General features: G+C 43.9%; 1 protein-coding gene across 1 annotated transcript in view; it reads right to left on the reverse strand.

Moving 5' to 3' along the window:
* Positions 1-1,725: 1,725 nt before the first annotated feature.
* col4a3 (collagen, type IV, alpha 3) overlaps positions 1,726-19,894 on the reverse strand; it is a 38,334-nt gene continuing 20,165 nt past the window's right edge. The window contains exons 23-52 of the mRNA XM_085795627.1: positions 19,767-19,862; positions 19,494-19,564; positions 18,428-18,616; positions 18,172-18,340; positions 18,002-18,094; positions 17,381-17,485; positions 17,167-17,261; positions 16,659-16,809; positions 16,192-16,305; positions 15,920-16,087; positions 13,440-13,529; positions 13,195-13,329; positions 12,568-12,666; positions 12,389-12,478; positions 10,981-11,120; positions 10,402-10,528; positions 9,274-9,354; positions 8,699-8,800; positions 8,548-8,595; positions 8,282-8,467; positions 7,533-7,663; positions 6,873-6,945; positions 6,635-6,706; positions 6,406-6,531; positions 6,233-6,331; positions 5,215-5,427; positions 4,437-4,614; positions 4,218-4,332; positions 3,809-3,981; positions 1,726-3,170 (exon numbers count right to left, since the gene is read on the reverse strand). Of these exons, the coding sequence (XP_085651753.1) occupies positions 3,089-3,170; positions 3,809-3,981; positions 4,218-4,332; positions 4,437-4,614; positions 5,215-5,427; positions 6,233-6,331; positions 6,406-6,531; positions 6,635-6,706; positions 6,873-6,945; positions 7,533-7,663; positions 8,282-8,467; positions 8,548-8,595; positions 8,699-8,800; positions 9,274-9,354; positions 10,402-10,528; positions 10,981-11,120; positions 12,389-12,478; positions 12,568-12,666; positions 13,195-13,329; positions 13,440-13,529; positions 15,920-16,087; positions 16,192-16,305; positions 16,659-16,809; positions 17,167-17,261; positions 17,381-17,485; positions 18,002-18,094; positions 18,172-18,340; positions 18,428-18,616; positions 19,494-19,564; positions 19,767-19,862 (3,611 nt within the window). The 3' untranslated portion in view covers positions 1,726-3,088. The remainder of the gene's footprint in view (positions 3,171-3,808; positions 3,982-4,217; positions 4,333-4,436; positions 4,615-5,214; positions 5,428-6,232; positions 6,332-6,405; positions 6,532-6,634; positions 6,707-6,872; positions 6,946-7,532; positions 7,664-8,281; positions 8,468-8,547; positions 8,596-8,698; positions 8,801-9,273; positions 9,355-10,401; positions 10,529-10,980; positions 11,121-12,388; positions 12,479-12,567; positions 12,667-13,194; positions 13,330-13,439; positions 13,530-15,919; positions 16,088-16,191; positions 16,306-16,658; positions 16,810-17,166; positions 17,262-17,380; positions 17,486-18,001; positions 18,095-18,171; positions 18,341-18,427; positions 18,617-19,493; positions 19,565-19,766; positions 19,863-19,894) is intronic.

The raw sequence follows: 19,894 nt of genomic DNA on the forward strand, positions 1-19,894 counted from the left end.
GGCATGAAGGGCTGTGTGTGCAGCCAAGGGATGCGCGTGAATGTGGTGACGTAGCACGAGGACCAATTGATGCCTGACAAGGGCGGGGGCTGCTAACTCATGGTGCGTTCAAGGAAACTCGTACTTTGTGTTTTTCCTTCCTGTGAAGTCATACCAGTTCGATCTGGTACGAGTTCACGGGTCGGAAGTTACGAGTGGCCGTTATAGGGAACTTTCACAGACAACAGGACGGTAAAAACACGAGCTACGGGTTACCTGGAACGCTACCAAGTCGTAGTTGTGACTTGAAGCTGTAACTTACGGTTTCAAAAGCCTGCCTTGAACACAGCATTAGCCGAAACGGCCGTGCCGATGATATCTGCTTTAAATACTGTGGCTTGGTGTTTTGTTGATGAGGCCGATGAGAGTCAGGTGTCTGATTGAGACCACAGACAGACACAGTGTCAGCGCACACACACACACACACACACACACACACACAGTGACATGACACCCTGCTGGTTTTCAGCAACACTCGGTCACGGTATTAACTGGTTATTTCTCTCCTCATGTCTTATATTATATAAAAAAAAAACATCTTATGGCTGTTAATCAAGTTAAAAAGCATGTAGGCAATCTACACAATAAGGTAATCAGCTGAATACACCTCCCCTCATCCTTCCCTTTCCATGTCTGGAGAACATGTGATGGCCTTCAGGTAATGTAAACAACAACATGAAGTGCTCTCCGTTTGGTTTATCTGTTCTGGTTGGCTGGAAGAAGACCCAAGCTAATTATACACTAATGAAAATATAATAATGAATGTAGTGAACCTACAAACTGATCCTTTGAGTGACATTTTTGACAAGGACTAAAGAGAAACCAATCTAACCTCTGTAAAACACATTTAATTAAACTCAACAAGGATCATTTTCACAAACAGAAAAAGGTTATCATCACGAGTTCAGAAAATGTAACAATAACAGCACGAGTATGTACATCTGAAAACAACAAGCACCTAACCCTTTAAACTGATTTGAACATAATGTGATCAGACTTTGTAAACACTTCATACATCTACGGTCTTTATTAGATTATTGTTTGATAACGAATCAATCAGATGTCACTTTATAACACAAGACAACAAATCCCAGCATGCATTGCTTTAAGAGGCATCCAATAAACAAGGCTCAGATTTTGTTGCTGTGCAGAAAAAAAAGTCTTGATCTTGTATTGCTGTGTTGTAGTCATTAACTAAAAGTTTCCTCTGGGCTCCTCCAGGTGGCTGTTAGAGGAAGTACAGCTTAGCAGGCTGCTGATTGGTTGCAGTCTTCTTCTTCTCCATCCTGTTCTTCTTCTCTGTGTTTCAGCATTGTCCTATTTTGGCAGAATGGGGGTACTGCAGCTCCAGTGATGGCAGTAGTACAAGTGATTTGAGAGTAGCAGTACAGCCGTTGGAGGCTGTAACCGGTCACAGATGTAGTACAAAGTAGTACAAACAGGGGGAGCACTAACAGGTGTATTACCAGTAGTAGTACTTACAGTATCAGCAGCAGTAGTACGACCAGTACCAGTGCTTTTAACAGTCGAAGCAGCAAAAGTAACAGAAATAGCAGTAGAAGGACTTTGAGGTTAGAACTATTAGTAGATGATAGTAGCAGTAGGAGAAGCAATAGAAGCAGAAATACCACCTGTTTCACTGTCTAATTTAATATCAGAACTCAATGCATGTATAATGTATAATACAGAAAGTTCCCCTGCACTGTAGCAGTAATAGTAGGTATAGTAACAATGGTAGTACACTACACATTAAACTACCCAAAACACTGTAGTAGGGGTGATCACAGCCTCATCAATACCATAAGAGCAGTGGTGGTAGAAGCAGGATAACATTTGTACTTGTACACACTCATTTATTAACACATCATGATTTTTCTGTTGAAAGGCACACATGCTCAGAATAAGTAGTTTTACTTAAAGAGTCATTGTACCGTTGGTACTTTGTTCGTTTTGTTGTTCACAGTGCAGTCAATTTTAAAGAGGATGCACAGGAGTGTTTGACATGAGGACAGAGTCACTTTTTGAAACAATCTTTGTCCATCAGTTACAGCTGTTCATACAAGTATTTGCAGTAGTAGTAGTAGCAGCTGTGTACTCACACCAGCACTAGTTAGGCTACTGAAGGTAACACACTTAGAGGTGTCAAGCCACAAAACAAAACTGGGTTTAGTAATGAATTATTGATGACTGATTAAGAGTTTAACTATTGATCAAAACGTCAATAGGAAAGCAATGTTTTCTCTATGTTGATACATCCATTATATATATATATTTTTTTTACTTTTGTTTTTGCACCGCTGTGCACCCAGCTCGGATATTTCCAGTGAGGAGTCAGACATTGTGACTTTAAGAGGTAACAAACCACCTAATTGACAAACTCGAAACTACAAGACGCTCGTTGACATAAAAACTACAACTTCAAAAATGCATTTCATCAACATTCAACTACAGAGCTCATGCCACACTGATGGGATATTGATTAAAGCATCTGAGTTGGAAAAAGTAGCACCCAAATGAAATCCAACATTAACATTAATACGGTCCATTCATTTTACAGTACCTATTTTAACAAGCTACTTCAAGTACTTAACATAACAACATAATCAGATGTAGGCTGTTTATCTGCTGTGAGCACATCATATCCAAGGGTTAGCATCAGGGCTAATTAGCTTGGGATAGTGTGGCAATAGGGCTGACTAACAGCTGTTCCGCCTGTTCTCCAGACACTGTGCAAAATGCAGCTAAATAACTCAGATGTGAGCTGGTAACAGTCAGATTACATGAGTTTCTGATTCTGGGTAAGTTTGGAGTGACATGTCTTATTGGCAAATTAAAGAACAATATACAAAAATGAAAACCGATTAGTCTTTGATTGGTCCATTCTTCAACACCAAGCTGTCCTGTGGCCACCCTATTGACTCAGTGCTGGTGTGAATAGACAGGACAGAGCAGCACTGTCGTCAGTAGTATTAATATCAGTAGTGTTAGCAGCAGCAGTATTTACAGTGGTAGTATCAGTAGTATGAGCTGCAGCTCTCCGGTCTGCTGGTCACAGCCTCTTCATACACACTTGACAGCGGCTGATCAAACTGCCTGGAAAGTCGCCACTGTCAGTCTGAGGCCTCGGTTTACTGCGAGATGAGAGACATAAACAGATATGTAACTAGATGTTCAGTCACCGAGTGCTGCAGTCAGAGTTACTGAGGAGAAAAGTCTGACACAGTGGGCTCCTAATATCCAACTGCTTCCAGTTCACAACTCAGAGACTAAGAAGACATTTTGTGTCTTTTTGTTAAACATAAAGTAGAGCACCACAATGTGTTTCACACCGTACATGAACATATCATTACAGGAGTACCTGAACATGTCGGTAAAGGAGTACTACACTTGAACATGCCGTTAAGGGAGTATTGTACCTGAACATGTCAACAAAGAATCATTGTACCCAAACGTAATAATAAGTTAATAAGTGGTTACCACCTTCAACAAACTGAAGTGTTCTGGTAAGCTTTGAACATACAGTAGAGCTGGTGAGCTCAATGCTGGCTGCCATGTCGTGCCACCATCTTTTCCATTCAGTGGCAGCGTGACCGTAAGGTAACCACAGAGACACCGACTCACGGAGAGAGATACCGGAGCGGTTGGCTCTGGGAGAAACGATTGAGGTTGGCATCACCAATTCCACAGCATAAAGAATACTATTCAATTGGAACCTCACCGCTACATGGAAGAAATTTCAACACAGTTTGTCTTTAAAGGAGTGTTGTACCTGAACATGTCGTTGGGGTTGAGAGCAGCGAGCCAGTAGCTGTAGGAGTCGGTGTAGTAGTTGCAGGTTCCTCTGCCGTGACACTCGATGAAGGGAATCTTCCTGAAGTGTTCCAGACAGGATCCAGGTGAGGCCAGGGGCTGACCCGACCCCTCTGCCCCAACTCCAGTTTCCTAGAGATCAACAGGGTCAAAGATCTAATTCTCAAACGCTTACATCATCATGGCTTACACTGATGGTGTGTCCTTATAAGCTAACAAGGGACGCTGTTGGTGTTGAAGCTCCAAATTCCAACTGAAGTTTTAATTCATTTGACAAGGTCGTTTAGAGACTCTCAGCTCTCACTAAGCATATTTGATTGAAAGATGGGAGTGGGCTGACACAAGGCAATCCAACAAGTTCAGCTCACCATGACAAAGGAGTATCCAAACCAGAGCCGATCCCACTGAGATGGACATTCAGGAATGACACTGGTCTGACTGTGGATGGCCATCACATTGGCTCTGGCCTCACATACAGTGCACCTGCAACAAAGCAACACACATACAGTACACAGCACCTGAAAACTGGAATCAAATAGTAACATGCATGCTCATGTTGGTGCATGTTGATGCTCATGCTGTTTTACCGGCTGATGTAACTCTCCAGTGCCTGTCCAGAGATGAATGGGACACTGCCTGGCAGTGTTGCATTAGTGGACAGCCAGTAAGAGTAGTCGTTGCGGGAGGCGTAGCGGCAGGTGCTGTCAGTGTTGCAGAACATAAAGGGCATGGTGGTGAACAGAGGGAGACAGCTGCCTAGTGTACCTGAAGAGAGAGACACGGACAGTCAGACAGTTTCAGGCAACAGTTAAAGACACAACATGAATGTGATGTGAGGTCGCTCTTTTATAAGTAGAGTAGGTCTGAACATTAGGAATATTGTACACTGCACTGCCTCACACCTTTGACAGTGATAGAACAAAAGAAATGCAATGACTCGGCTTCCTCCTACTCGTGCATCATTGACTTTTCCTTGATATTAATAGTTCAAACACATACAGTAGTATGCTATAGTATCAACACAATTCAAACGTGTTCATTTATACAATTTCATTTAAGCACTACACAGTGTTTTTTTTATTTTTATTTTTTTTTTTACATATGTTGGGTTTTTGTGTACTTGTGGTTTTCATAGTATCTGTATTTTTTTCTATATAAACCAGGGATGGAAACATTCGTTTCTATTTGATAAAATCATGATATTTTCCACTTTTTGTGGTTCTTATCTTATTTACTTATAATTTGTGTTTTGCATTATTCACCTGGGCAACTAAATTGTTTTAATTCTGACTTCAGATTTCATGTAAATAGTTCTTTATGCTGCTTTATATTGAAGTGGAGTAGAAAAGTTATGCTTCGTGTTACCCAGATCTTGTCCATGAGCTCGGTTGTTTCCGTTGATGAACAGCAGGGAGTATCCACTGTACACCTCGCTGGATCCTGCAGGGCATCTTGGGACCACAAGGTTTTGACTGTGTCTGGTGAAGAGGAAGCCATCTTTCTCTGGTGCGTCCACGCAGGGACCCCGCGGACCTCGGACACCTTTAGCACCAGACAGGCCAGGTGCACCTGCCAGACCTGTCAGCACAGGGTCAGCTCTGGATTAAAATCAGGTGATTCTCTGAGGACAGGAGGCTTGAGATCTGTGACTGATTAGCAGCCTTTAATAGTGTATTAAAAAAGGAAAAAAAAACACACGCACATTCGTGCCAAGAACTTTGGGCAGGTGCTGAGCCAAAGACGTCTTTGGCACAGCCTTTAATAGTGCAAATAGGCAAATGTTTGTGCAATTAAACTGAAAAATTAAAAACTCTTTACACCAGGGAACTTCAATGTCAAAAATGAAGAACCACAGATATTTGGTTTGGTCTGGTTTAACACAGAAAAAGTTCACAAACTATTTATCTACATTAATCTATCTGTCACTGGTCACTGAGACTCACTATTTTCTGTACCATTGACTGGACACTCAACTTAGTATTTGGTCTCAGTTGTATGTTGATGACTTAAAGCAGAAGTAAGTGGAATGTTTGTGTTAATATAAGTCTTAAATAGTTATATCTTCTGACAGCAATCACTTATATAGAGTGTTTGGTCTGAAACATGGGTCTGTCAGTCACTCTGCTCTGCTGTAAGCCGAGGAGAAAACTTTCCTTGTATCCTACAACCTTTATCCAATGAGGAGAGAGAACGGCATAAAGGGGCGGTCCTCTCTGTGTGCGCAGCCAAGAGATGCGCGTGAATGTGGTGACGTAGGGACGAGGACCAATAAATCCATGACGAGGGCGGGGGCTGCTAACTCCATCGGCTGACAAGAAGTTAGCCAAAACGACCGGATCGCTTACTTCTGCTTTAAAAGCTGACAGGACATCAGATTTCGTACCTTGTGCTCCAGGGAATCCTCTCTCTCCCTGATCCCCCTTCAATCCAGGGCGACCTCCTGGTCCTCTTTGGCCAGCCTGCCCATTTCTGCCCTTAAAACCTGCAGCCACAAAACACAACACTGTTTCTAAAACTGCTCACACTTGTAGCGTGAAAACTGAGATTGAAACGCACCTGGAGGTCCAGGTCTCCCACGCTGCCCTGGAGATCCCCTTGGTCCTGGGATTCCCGGATCTCCAGGTGGGCCTTTGTCTCCTGGAACCATGATCACCTTCCTGGTTACATCGTCCCCCCTAGGTCCTGCAAGGAACAGTACAGGGTTAGTAATATCACCAGTGGCAGTACGCTTTAAATTGTGGCAGTGCAATTAAAAGTTTGTCGGAGCAGAAGACCTCCATGTTACCTCTCCTCCCAGGTGGTCCTGAAGGTCCTCGCAGGCCAGTAAGACCTTGATATCCCTCATCTCCCTTCAAACCTGAAACCCACACAGAGAAAGTTTTATGGTAACCAAAACAACTGTGGTAAAAAGCAAAACTATGCGTCTACAGAGGCTGCTGGTCTCTGAAGACCATGGGCACTGACTGATGAAGGTATATGCAGCTGGCAGAAACAAATGTTTGTCAATTGACTGCAGTTCTTACCGACAGGTCCTGTGACACCAGTGTCTCCCATCGAGCCTTTGGTTCCAGGTAGGCCTGGGAATCCAGCATTACCCTGTAAACAACAACAATTGTATTATTCATACATTTTCTATACAGCTTACTCTGCACTTGGGTCACGGGTGAGCTGGAGCATATCTCAGCTGACCTTGGGCGAGAGGCGGGGTACACCCTGGGCAGGTCGCTAGTCTATCGCAGAGCTAACATATACAGACAGACTCCCATTCACACCTATGGGCAATTTAGAGTCGCCAATTAATCCTCTCAGCCATAACCCAAGCCCCACCCATCTGGATTCTCCATCCACCTTCCAGGATTTGGTTTCTCTGGTTTTACCAGAAATCTGCTGTATTTTTATCGGATCAAAAAAACTGTCGACCAATCAGAAGAGAGGATTATGACGTCTTCCGTTCTGATTGGCTGACACTGGCCTGTTGAGCTCCAGAGAGAAGCCTGAAAGAAATGTGTATTTTTAAAACCACAAATATATCTTCTGATGGCTCAACACACAAAACACTGAGTAATACAAGGAGAAATTGATTAAGCTAAGTTCTGAATTCACTATGTGTTCACAGTTTCACCATTTGCTTAAACTGACCAGACTGAGTTGAATTTGTCAGTGTAAATATAGGGTGTACTGACCGGCTTGCCTTGTGGACCAGGCTCACCAGGGAAGCCCGGTGGTCCTGAGGAACCTGTTGGTCCTTTAGAGCCCTTATCTCCTTTATTTCCAGGACCTGGAGGACCAGGAGGACCTCTGGTGCCTTGGGGACCTACAAAGACAGAGAGATGGACAGAAAGGTTCATTTAACATCTGTGTTGTTCTATGAATCTTTGGAGCCACATGTGATATCTGGTTGTGTGAAGATTATATTGTTTAATGAGTACATTTTTCCTGAGTCAGGTCCATAAGAACTAACTGGCAGGTCTGGAGGAGACCTACTGTTGAGTCTACAGCCATGCCAGCAGCTCTGTGAGACTTTGAACTATTTTTATGTCAAAAGCCAGATGAGGCAAATGGGAAATTGTTTTGAAGGTATTTGGTGCACCAGGTTCTGACATACTGTGTGCATGGGGTCAGAGATTTAACCTTGAGTCATTTAATCACATTCATTCAGGTGATCAATGTGGACATTACTCGGACCATCAGGTTTACCCCAACTCTACTCTACCTCTCAGGTTTCACGTGTGACCTAGGACGCATGTTCAATTTTAAGGGGCTACACCTCTCATGCACTCCTGGATTTATTGATTCCTCACACAGCGGATCCTATTCCACCAACTTTAGAAGAACATACTGTATGAATTGATCTATTCTAAACTTTTAGGGTTTAGGGATCAGCTACCCTGACCCTGGTGAGATGCTTCTCTGTCTGTTCAGCAGTAGTTACCTCTTGGCCCCTGTCCTCCTGAAAATCCATTTTCTCCTTTGCTTCCCTCGAAACACACTCCCTCCTGGCCAGGAAGACCGGGAGGACCAGAGGGTCCAGGAGGGCCAGAACAACCTGGGTTTCCTCCAGGACCAGTAGGACCAGGAGGTCCACAGGGACCAGGAGGACCTTTCTCTCCAACACATCCTGAGAAGAGAGAGAACATAGACGGTTTATTTCTTACTCCACAGTTCTAATTGAAAATGAAGTCGGAGCAGGGGGCTCACCCGTTGGACCTTTCTCCCCCTCTGGGCCCCGGGGTCCAATTCCAGGAGCTGAGGAAAGAAAAGTAGACTGTAGAATTTCATCCAATCTGAATGAGGCTGGTAGCTGGTTACTATCCAATCAGATTCGGTTTGATCCAGTCCAGTCTCTTACCCCCCATGGCTCCTTTCTCTCCAGGTGGTCCAGGTATCCCATCTTGTCCCTGGTTTCCTCTGGGACCTGCTGGGCCAGGATCTCCAGGAGCCCCCTTGTTACCTAAAAAACGCACAAGTAAGAGGATTTATCATTGTGTTTACATCAAAGGTCCTATTTAGACCTGCATCAACCCGCATCCCTAGTGATCTGATCACACTAATCAGCTCTAAGAATGTGCACACCTTGATTTAAAATGCATTTCGACCAACCACTTGCGACTGGACCTCACTATCTGCTTTATATCCTCTAGAGAAATGTCAGTAGAGGAGATGGTCCTCTAAAAGATGCTTGTAGAGAAGATGGTCCTCTAGCGGATGTCAGTAGAGTAGGTGGTCCTCTAGAGGACATTGGTAAAGTAGGAGGTCCTGGTTGGGACACATGTGGTTTGAATAATCTGATCTAAAATGCGCCCTCAATGCATCTTGGGTACATTCACTTGACCCAAGATGGATGTTAATACCAGGTCTGAACAGGGACAAAGTCGCACTACCTAATAACATTAACAACAGTAACTATAACACTTTTTCATGTACCTGGGAGTCCGGTGGGTCCTGGGGGGCCATTTTGTCCTGGAGGACCATCACTACCCTTTTCACCAGGAGATCCAGGTGGACCTGAGCAGACACGAACAGAAAGGAGTGATTTTCATTCAGCATGGAGATCATAATAATCTGCAGTCAAGTGTTTTAGTCAGTTTTTAGCTCAAATTTTGTGTGCATAGCCAGAAGAAAGAGTAAACTGACTGAATGTTTCCACCCAGTACTCTTTCTTTCTGACTATCCAGTCCCTGCCATTAAACCAAGGAGATCAACCCATTAAAAGATCCAGTCAAAGCTCAGACAATGAAAACCATAATGCTTGAAAAATTATGTTTGACACAAAGTGTTCATGATTGAAGTGGAAGAAATGTTGCCCAGTTCAGTCTTCTGCTCTGCAAAGACAAACTTACACTTTTTGGTTATTTTTCTATGTTTAGGAGGTCTGCTCGGTGTTTCCAGAAATGCCGTGAAACAAACAGGCTGTGCAGAAATGCCGTGAACCCTCGGTGTTTCCCACACATTCATTTATTCGTGGCGGCCCGCCACAAAAAAATTATGCCCGCCACAAATAGATTTTTCGACTTTTGGTTTGACCAATGCAATATCGTTCCGTTCATTCATCTCCGCACAGCGCTGTTTCTCCGTTATTGTTGTTCACACACACACAGAGAAGCGTGTATAGCCTGCTGGACATAACATGCAGTATAGGCTAAGTCTGTCAGGGTTAGGGATAGACCCAGTATTGAGAATTATTGTTCCCTGTCTGCCTATTTGTCTGTCTGTCTGTCTTTTGGCAGTTTGACTGCTCTAACATTACTATTGAATCGTTTTTTTTTTTTTTTTTTTTTTTTTTTACATTACTTTCAAATAAATCTTGGTAACTGTATCCATCACTGACTCACAAAGTCTGACTTCTGAATAATGTTAAAATCTACAGCATAAATCATTCTGTGGATGATTTACTATCTCTCTACAGAACACATGTCACACTATTCTGTTTCAAAAAAACCTGAGCTACAAACATGCAAAGATAAATTTAGGATGCATCAAAATTCACACTCAAGAACTGATTCTAGACAGCTGCAGCTGCAGATATAGGACACATAAACAGTAAAGAATCACCTCTGCATCCCGTAGACCCAGTGTCCCCTTTGGGGCCACAGGCACCACAGCTTCCTGGAGGACCAAAGTTCCCAGGATCTCCTGGTTTCCCCTTTACACCTGAAGCTCCTGGACAACCTGGATTTCCCTGTGAGGACAGAGCAGAGGACACTTCAGAGACCCTTTCAGGAGCATTTAAGTACAAAAGGTGTCTATGTAATCTATAAAAACAAAAGACAGCTATTTCTATTTAATAACTTGAATTATTATGTTTATTATTTATTTTATCCTTTTGGTGTTTAGTGTTCGAAAGATGAAAGAGATTAAAGAAAAATATGATAGAAAGAGGAAACAGAGCTGAATAAGAGAAAAAGAAACATTTAAGTGTGAAAAAACAAAACGGAAAATGTACAGTACATTTTATTAGAGACAAATGTGGCTGTGTAGGAGAGTTGACAGAAAAACAACTGAACTGATTCATTCTATCCAGAGAGAACTGATGGACTGAGGTGTGTTATATTTGATAAATGCTTTCATAAAAACAGGCATAAAAAGCAAGGAATAAAATGTTGTGGGTAAATAGTGTCATGAGTGAGATACCTTCTCTCCTTTACATCCTTTGGATCCTGGTCCAGGTGGACTTGGTTCTCCTTTGGCACCTTTAGGTCCTGCTGATCCTGGTTTTCCATCTGAACCACCATTCCCACAAGGACCTGGGGAACCTTTCTCACCTTTCACACCTGGGCGGAGAACACAATGAGATAGATAAAGAAAAACAGAGACAGAAGTATACTGTCTCTCTCAGACAGATTTAGTGTGAAACTGAAATTCTTGAAGTCTGTGTAGGTGCTAGCCAGCTAATCTCCCAGCTGTCCAGTTAACATACCAGCCTGCTCTCTGGCCTCGCTCAGAGGTACAAAGACTTCTGGATTTAACCTTCACAGATGTTTGTTACCTGGGATATCCCTTGTAAGGCAAAACCTGTCACAAAGCAACACCTCTTCCATTGGCTGATGACCTGTCTATTGCTTTGGCCTATACAGTCACAGTCAGCAGCCTCCCACAGGTCTGCATGCGCACTTGACTTGTGGCTTAACCACATCCTGGGTCTTATTCAGGGGAGTTTCTGTTTCTTGTGCTACAACAAGTTAGTCCTAGTGTCTTACTTTTGTCCACTTTTATATGCTGGACATCTCAGCCCCGTGTGTGGCACACACAGTCTTGAGTCACAATCTGGAACAGATGCTCCCCTGTGGGTTGGTGGATGCTAGATAAGATCAGTAAATAAATCTGCAAGAGAGGCTAGCGGATCATCTGATCTGCCCATGACCGCCTGCAGAGAAGCCAAACAAGAAGTGCCCAAAACAGAGACAGCAGTAGAACCAGTCACTGTGATATCTAAATCTCCCTGTCTGTGCAGAGAGCCAGCGTTAGCATTAAACTCTGACACTCTGTCATCCATTGCAAGTTACAAGCTAACAAACCACATAAACACATAAAAGAGGGTATCTGTTCTGATCCACCTGCTAGTCTCTGGTTCTGGACGCAACAGACTCCTAATCTGAGTCTGGGTCTGACTGAGGTTCAAAATAGTTCCTGAGTCTTTCTGATGTTTCGTCCTTGTTGTGTCAATTAATGGTTGCAAGTTTGGTAAGAGCTCAGTTGGCCCTCTAACCTATTCCTGAAAAGACACTATATGACCACAGCTCCTGATCATCCAAAAGATGCAACTGGTAGGACAGAATAAGACTGAATGTGTCGAGGACATGCTTCTATATGACTTTCGCGAGGTGTGGTCAGTCACAAAAACACACAGAACTTGACACTTCTCTGCTCCTTGTTAACGTGGAGCCAGCAGGGGGTGGGTGTAGCCAAGGCCTGAGTTTAAAACATGTCTGCAGAGGAACTTTAACCCCAAACCCCATGTCAACCTTGCAGATCATATTTGTGATGAGATGGAGAGACATTTTGTGTTGCGGATGGGAGTGGGTGAGGATAAGGAGGTTACCTGGAATCCCCATTTCTCCTGTGTTACCAGGGAGACCAGCAGGACCGGGGGGGCCTTTCTGCCCAGGTCTACTGGGGTCTCCAGGAGGTCCTGAAAACAGGTGTTGTGTCATCTTCAAGCTCCCAAATATGATCATCAAAATAAATAAACAGTGTTTCCAGGTACATAGCTGTATTCACCTATTGGACCAGGACTTCCAGGTTTGCCGTTGGTGCCATCTGGGCCTGGATATCCCGGGAAGCCCTTCTCTCCTTTAATCCCAGTGAAACCCATGGGCCCTAAGGGTGAGACAGAAGGCAGGCAGAGAGATAGACACACCTAGAGAATCTTAATGAAGAGGATCAACAGACATACTGATAGTGTCTTTTTATATCTGAAGCACCCCGACATTGATGTGTGATTAGTTCAAATACTTCTTCATGTGTTAACATCAGTGACATCAGTAAGTACAGTCTTATAATTCATATATTTTGGACAGGTCTTCCTGGGTGTAGTAGGCAATTACCAGGAAACAGTGACATCTCCATTAAGTTACTGCTTCCAGCTATGAGACAATTTAACATTTTAACCCCTGTAAAACCACAATATATTTTTTAAGAAAGAACATAAAACATTGAGTGCAGTGAGCTTTAGTGGTTAGCTTTGTACTCCGGTCTTTAGCAGGATGTAGCTTAATATGAAAGAGACAAAGGTTAAGAAATGTAAACTGACTAATATAAATAAAATATAAATAAAATGGGGACCGGAGTAAATCCCTGAGGAACACAGAGGATGTCCACTTAATAGAAAATAATAGAATCAGTTACCAGGACGCCCGGGGTCTCCTGGGTCTCCATATATCTCAACAAAAGTTGAGACTCCTTTTGGCCCAGGCATCCCTCTGTCCCCTGGAGGTCCCGTAGGTCCCTTGGAACCACCGATACCATCCCCTCCGACCTCACCTGACACACAGACAGACATATTTAGAATTAAAAAAGACGATGGATGGATGGATGGATGGATGGATGGATGGATGGATGGATGGATGGAGGGATGGAGGGATGAAAGAAACCTTTTGGTCCTGGTTGTCCTGTCTCTCCTGGTTTCCCATCATCCCCCGGCCACCCAGGAGGTCCTTGAGGGCCCGTGTTCCCTCTGAAACCTAAAACACATTCATGTTGGCTTTACCACCCTTGTAAGGACACTGCTTTAATTTACAATCAAAACTTGTTCTGAACAACATTTGTAGATTTTTTTTAGAGGATTCATGTTTGCAGCACCTCATTGTGTAGCATTAGCTCAGGCTGGGAACACACTGGATGCATAGTAAGAGTGACAGCTGGTGAGCCGGTGTCACCGAGCTACTGTGGAAAATCAAATGCACACCGACTGTCTCTGCTGCTGCAGCTCTGTCCCTACACAGAGTTTACAGGTAATTGGATTGTGTGGTTCATCTTGAGTATCAATTAATTTCTTATTCTTTTGACAGCAAATGTTAGTCAATTGTCACTGTCTCCACCTGCAGCTGCTACACTGGTTAAACACATTCAGATTCATCCTAGAAATAACTTTAAAGGAGTCATCACCCGGAAAACGCATTTTTCCTTGTTAAAACATGTATACTGGTGTTGGACCTCAGTGGAAACTTGCCTGAAAACCTGGGGTTTGAAAGTGGCTGAGTTTTTTCGTTTGGGCTCTTTGTTTAAGCCAGAGTAGCTCATGAGGCTGCACACAGCAAAATTACGAGATTTTGATTCTGCTCCTACGGTGACGTCACCGTGGAGACTGCTTTCATAAACACACCTCTCTTCCACCACCCCGACATCCGCCGCGCCGCCATTACGTATTGTTTTATTTCCCACTGTAGCGCTGTTATTTCGTCACTTTATTAAGTTTTAATAATTTTTCATGCGAGAAAGTAAGGGTTTAGATCCCCAATGTGCGGTTAGTTTATCCAAATGACGGCTGTTTAGAAGTTTTCTCCGCGTTGGGAGAAGTGAAGCTCCAGAGCGATCTGCAGCAAGCACCAGAGGAGCGGAGGAGTGACTGTCAGCAACCCGCCTGCAGCGCTCGTTTAGCCGGCCGAACGACATCGTCATGCCGCCGGAGGAAACGGTCGTTAATTTATTAAGTTTTAATAATTTTTCATGCGAGAAAGTAAGGGTTTAGATCCCCAATGTGCGGTTAGTTTATCCAAATGACGACTGTTTAGAAGTTTGCTCCGCGTTGGGAGAAGTGAGGTGCAGCCAGCTGCAGCGAGCACCAGAGGAGCGGAGGAGGAGTGACTCCTCAACCCGCCTGCAGTGCTTGTTTAGCCGGCCGATAACGACGTCGTCGTCGTGCCACCGGAGGAAAGGATTGGAGAGTGACTCGTCAGCAACCCGCCTGCAGCTGCTCGTTAACCGGTCAAACTACGTTGCCATGCCCGGGGAGGAAACGGTCGTTAATTAACTTACCCGCAGGTTTGTAGAGGTTTACCGCCGACTGGTTAAATTCTTTTAAGGAGATAAATGTTGGTCTCATTGATTAAATCTAACAATTGTAGCAGTCGTATTAGTTTGTTTGAATGAAAAGTGAAGCTTCACACAGAGCAGCAGCAGCTTTGCCCCGGGGCTCTGTAGCCTACGTACAGAAATCACCACATTTGCATCAATGAACCGATTAAATGTTGTTTTATTTTATGAAGTTATATAGCATGGTTACTGTACATGACAGAGCAGCATAGTATGCGGTTTCCAATACAGCCTGCATGTAGCCCACTGGGCTCCGTCCTTCCTGCGTCCAATCAATGCGCGCCTCATTACATATTAATACAATGAACATCCGGACCAGTCAAAACCTCGCGCTTACTCTCATGAGAGAAAGTTGCAGTATGAAAAAGTGTCAGAACAAGCTCTATGTTTGAATTAAAAAAAAAAAAAATGTTTCCAATAAGTTTTAAGAACTGATTCAAAGCCATTTAAGGGGGATTGGATACATAAAAAACCAGGTGATGACTCCTTTAAAACTTTGTTCTCTGTGTTGGCTAGGTGCTGCGTCTCAAGATCACGTGATGCTTGCACATCTCAGAGCCAGTGTGTCTGCTCTGCTCTAAACCATTAACATGGGCTCTGAATCAGAAATCTATACATCCCACAGCCGCCATGCTTATACTACCTAAGCTTCCGTTGCTGCTTCCTGTCTAATCCTCACTGGATTCAAGATTAATATAATGAATAATTCTGTTCTGTAAAACCATTAAAGGCAAACAGATAAATGCACTGCAAGATGAAATGTTATTGGCTTTTACCAGTCAGCAGCTTAGAAAATAGATGAATATATCAGAAAAAAACCTAAGACAGAAATTACTTCATTTGCAATTCATCCATCTTTTGGACTACAGTACAGTTTTCATGTGCTGATGAAAAATGTAATACATTTGCGTTGTTGTTTATTATGTCACTGCCCCTCCAGTTTTCCTTCCTTTCATTTTATTTTGTTCTGAAAAACATTTTTGTGAAAGAATATAGAAACAAATAATATAGCAGAAATATCATTGTCATCCTTCCTCACCTGGGCTTCCTGGCACCCCATCAGTCCCTTTCCGGCCCTTCAGTCCAACAGCCCCTACTGGTCCTGGACGTCCATTAAACCCTGGGGCCCCCAATGGTCCCTGAAGCCCAGGATATCCCACACCCGGCAACCCAGGGTTACCCTGTACCCCCTTTAAGCCGCGGACTCCTTCGGAACAGAGGCTGTGTTAGTTTGGGTTAGACTCTCTGTGGGACAGCACTTAGGGACTTGTTAAATGAATATAAATGAACAATCCTCCGCACAGTTGGTACCTGGGAATCCGATGACACCTGGCTGTCCTTGCTCTCCGTCAGCTCCGGGCTCTCCGGGGAAACAAATTCCCATCTGACCAACAGGGCCAGTTGGACCATCCAGACCACTATGACCTGCAAAGAAACTCCACTTCAGTTCAGTTAGCACATTTTCAGACTCTTGCATCAGAGTACGGAGTTCCTGAACTGTACTTGACCTTTCTAGAAACAGTTCTCAAGCTGTTTGTTGAAGGTTCAAGCTTAACAGGTACGGCAGCCAGTTAAGCTTTGCATACTGGGATGTGACTGAGTGAAATCAAAGCCAGAGAATGAACTGACTGACTGTGTCTGTCAAGCAACATTGACCAAATGACCAGCAGGTCAGCACTGTGTGCCGACCTGGACCAGAAGGAGAGCACATTTCACACCTGTTCCAACATCTGTCATCTTAAGATTATTTTAATGGATTCAAAACTTAAATGTGCTACCCTTGGGTCCTGGTGGTCCATCTTGTCCTGGACGTCCTGGAACTCCATCTTGTCCTTGAGATCCGGGGTTTCCTTGGCGTCCCACAGAGCCATCCTCTCCCCGAGGGCCGGGCTGACCCTGCTGGCCTGGGAAACCGGTTCCCCTGTCTCCCTGTGATCACAGAGACCAGCAGAACAGAAAAACAGTCGAAGAGATGATGACATCAGTTCACACTGCTCAACATGACTTCAACATCACAACACGAGGCAGAAAGTGGGGTGTTCTTATGAGGAATTCAGCTTCTTTCATAGAGAGTTACCAAAGCTCTGATATATCTGGATTTTTTCCAGTGGCAGCACGTCTCTCTGACTTTTTGTGTTTGTGGTTGATTGTCCTGCCAGAACTTTGAACACATGTATGAGATGATAAACAGCTGTGGGTGAAGATGATAACTCTACTCTCTCAAACCTGTTGGAACATTTACAGTCGTTTAATTCATGTCTTCCTGTTTGTATGAATCCATGCTACCTTTGGACCTGGCATCCCTGGTGGGCCCGATGGTCCCGCTCGTCCCTTGATACCAAAACTTGATAAACCTGGAGTCCCTCTAAGACCTTTGACACCTGAAAATGCACAAAGTACTTTTCATTATCTCTTTTTTGTTTTAAATAGTTTAATTCTGTGTTTCATATCATTTTCAGTTTTTCTCAATTGTTTTCTTCACCGCTGTTTCGACACTGACCTTTCACCCCTGGGAAGCCTGGGGGGCCCTGCACAGAGAATCCTGTATCTCCTTTTTCGCCCTTTGGACCAACAAATCCTGGGAAACCTGGAGGTCCTGTCCCACCTGAGAGCAGAAGAACACACAGGTGAATCAGGTGGTGCAGATGGAGCTGTTAACACAACAGACTGTCTCTACAGACACAGTCCCCACCACACATGAGTAGAAGCCCGTAGGTGATGATTAAGCAGGTTTTCTTTTGTATAAGTCTATATTTTGACTCTTAGGGAAACCATACAGGCTCGACCTTTAATGAGAAACATCTGTTTTGTAACAGATGTGTACTAGGACTACTACTGTTAAAACTGAAACACTGCATGTTAAACACTGGGAGTTTAAAGGTTTTCTCCTACGTCCTCTTCACAAAGCTGTTGTTTACAAAGGAAAAATTAAAACTCCTAACTATTTTCAGTTTACACACACATCTTCTCTTGTGCACACATTTTTTTCACAAAATGTTTTGTTCTGATCCTGATCACAGCGGGGAGCTGTTCTAAACACTGGGTGGTTTTTTTCAGTTTGACTTTCACAGATGATTCATTGTTTCTAAAATGAAAGTTGCAACAGGAAAACCCATCTCACCTTCAGGTCCTGGATTTCCAGATAAGCCATTATCTCCTTTCTGTCCTGGGTCTCCTGGATATGTTTTGATTTCACCTGGAGCACCTTTTTCACCTGAAACAACATGCAGACTGACTTTTAGCTCAGGTCTCCGGTCTGCTCTGAACCTGCACAGTCTCGCCTGGACTCACCTGGTTTTCCAGGGCCTCCTCTCTGTCCTGGGACTCCCACATTGCCCTGCCGTCCTGGAGGTCCTGGAGCACCAATACCAGGAGGTCCTGGAGGTCCTCTCTGTCCTGTCAGTCCTCTAGGACCAGTGCCCCCAATTGTGCCCCTGTCACCTTTGCGTCCCGGAGGCCCCTGGAGGACAGCATCGACAAACCACTGAGTCAAAGTTCAGCGACAGACTGACCCCCTCTCATACCCGAATGATGAATATTCACTCACAGGATTTCCTTTCAGCCCCAAAACACCTTTTGGTCCTGAAATTCCAGTAGGTCCGTCTCTCCCCTCAGAACCTGGTTTTCCTGGCTCCCCAGCGGATCCTTCCTCACCCTTCAGCCCCAGTCTGCGCATGACCCCCGGGTCACCTACAGGTCCTGGTTCCCCCGGGGCGCCAGGGAACCCAAAGGGGCCCTTGAGATAGACAGATATTTTTTGTTTATTTGAATCAGAAGCCTGATTAATCTGTTGGTTGCTTGTTGGGAGGAGGAGGAAGAAGAAGAAGAGGGGAAAAAAACTATATATGGAACAGACATGTAAACAGTCACACCAATGTCAATCAGAAAGACTCTCTTTAAAACACTATTTTGCCTGGACTATAATCTACCTGTATTCACAATTCACTTGTTCTCTCTCTCTCTCTCTCTCTCTCTCTCTCTCTCTCTCTCTCTCTCTCTCTCTCAGCCTCTCCCAGCAATCAGCTGACTTCAGGTGTTTGGCAACCAAATGTATCCCTGATCTCCATGCTCTCAATCAGCTAATCATGTTGTATGTGTCGTACTTTCAGATTTGTTCTGCTCTGTTTGTTGCAACCACGGTCTTCATATCCAGACTTCATCATCATCACATCCAGATCTCCAGCTTCTCCTCTTTGCATGATGTTTGCATCATGATGGAGTCAAATCACCAAAGACTGACATCACATCTCTCACTTTTCTTTTCTTGTTTTGCACATGGCAATAAAACTTTATTTGATAACACAAATGAGTTTCTCCTGGGCGAACTAGACTCTCCAGCTGCAGCTCTGAGACTCATCACTGTAGTGAATTCACAAGAACATACAGTACTTCACATTATTTACACAGTATATGGCATTTTAAGTACCAGTACATGTGTACCGGTTCTAAAGTCAGCTGAGATACTACCAAAAAATAAAGATTACATAAAGAAACACACTACGGGCCTTCTCTGTGAATCGGAGAACAGAGCCTTTAAAAATCTGACTGTACAACAGTTTGTGAGAAACCGACTGAAATGTAAAATGTTTAAAAATATTTGCTGGTGAGCTCACCGGTTGACCAGATGGTCCTCTGATACCTTTGAGCCCTGGGTTACCTTTACGTCCTGGAAAACCATCTGAACCTGGAAACAGAATGACATCACAGAGGCCGACAGGTTCACACTGAGTCTGGATCCAAATCCTGTTTTCTATGGCCTGGTTACTTTATTATAAGAACATTATTTGACTGTTTACAACTGTTGAGATTCAGTGAAAATTCAACTGTCAATCTGTCAATCACAGGGTCAATAGCTCAGATAATCACTACATCAGGTGAGTTCTTACCTGGCTCGCCATTTTTACCAGATTCTCCTGGTTTACCTGTGGGTCCGGGGGCGGCATAAATAAGAGGACAAACTGAGCACATGTCACCCGGCTCACCTGTGAAACACCAGTCAATTAGTAAATCAGTT

Source organism: Trachurus japonicus, chromosome 13 (assembly GCF_045865225.1).
Source record: "Trachurus japonicus isolate A0001 chromosome 13, Traja_1.0".
Taxonomy (NCBI): Eukaryota; Metazoa; Chordata; class Actinopteri; order Carangiformes; family Carangidae; genus Trachurus; species Trachurus japonicus.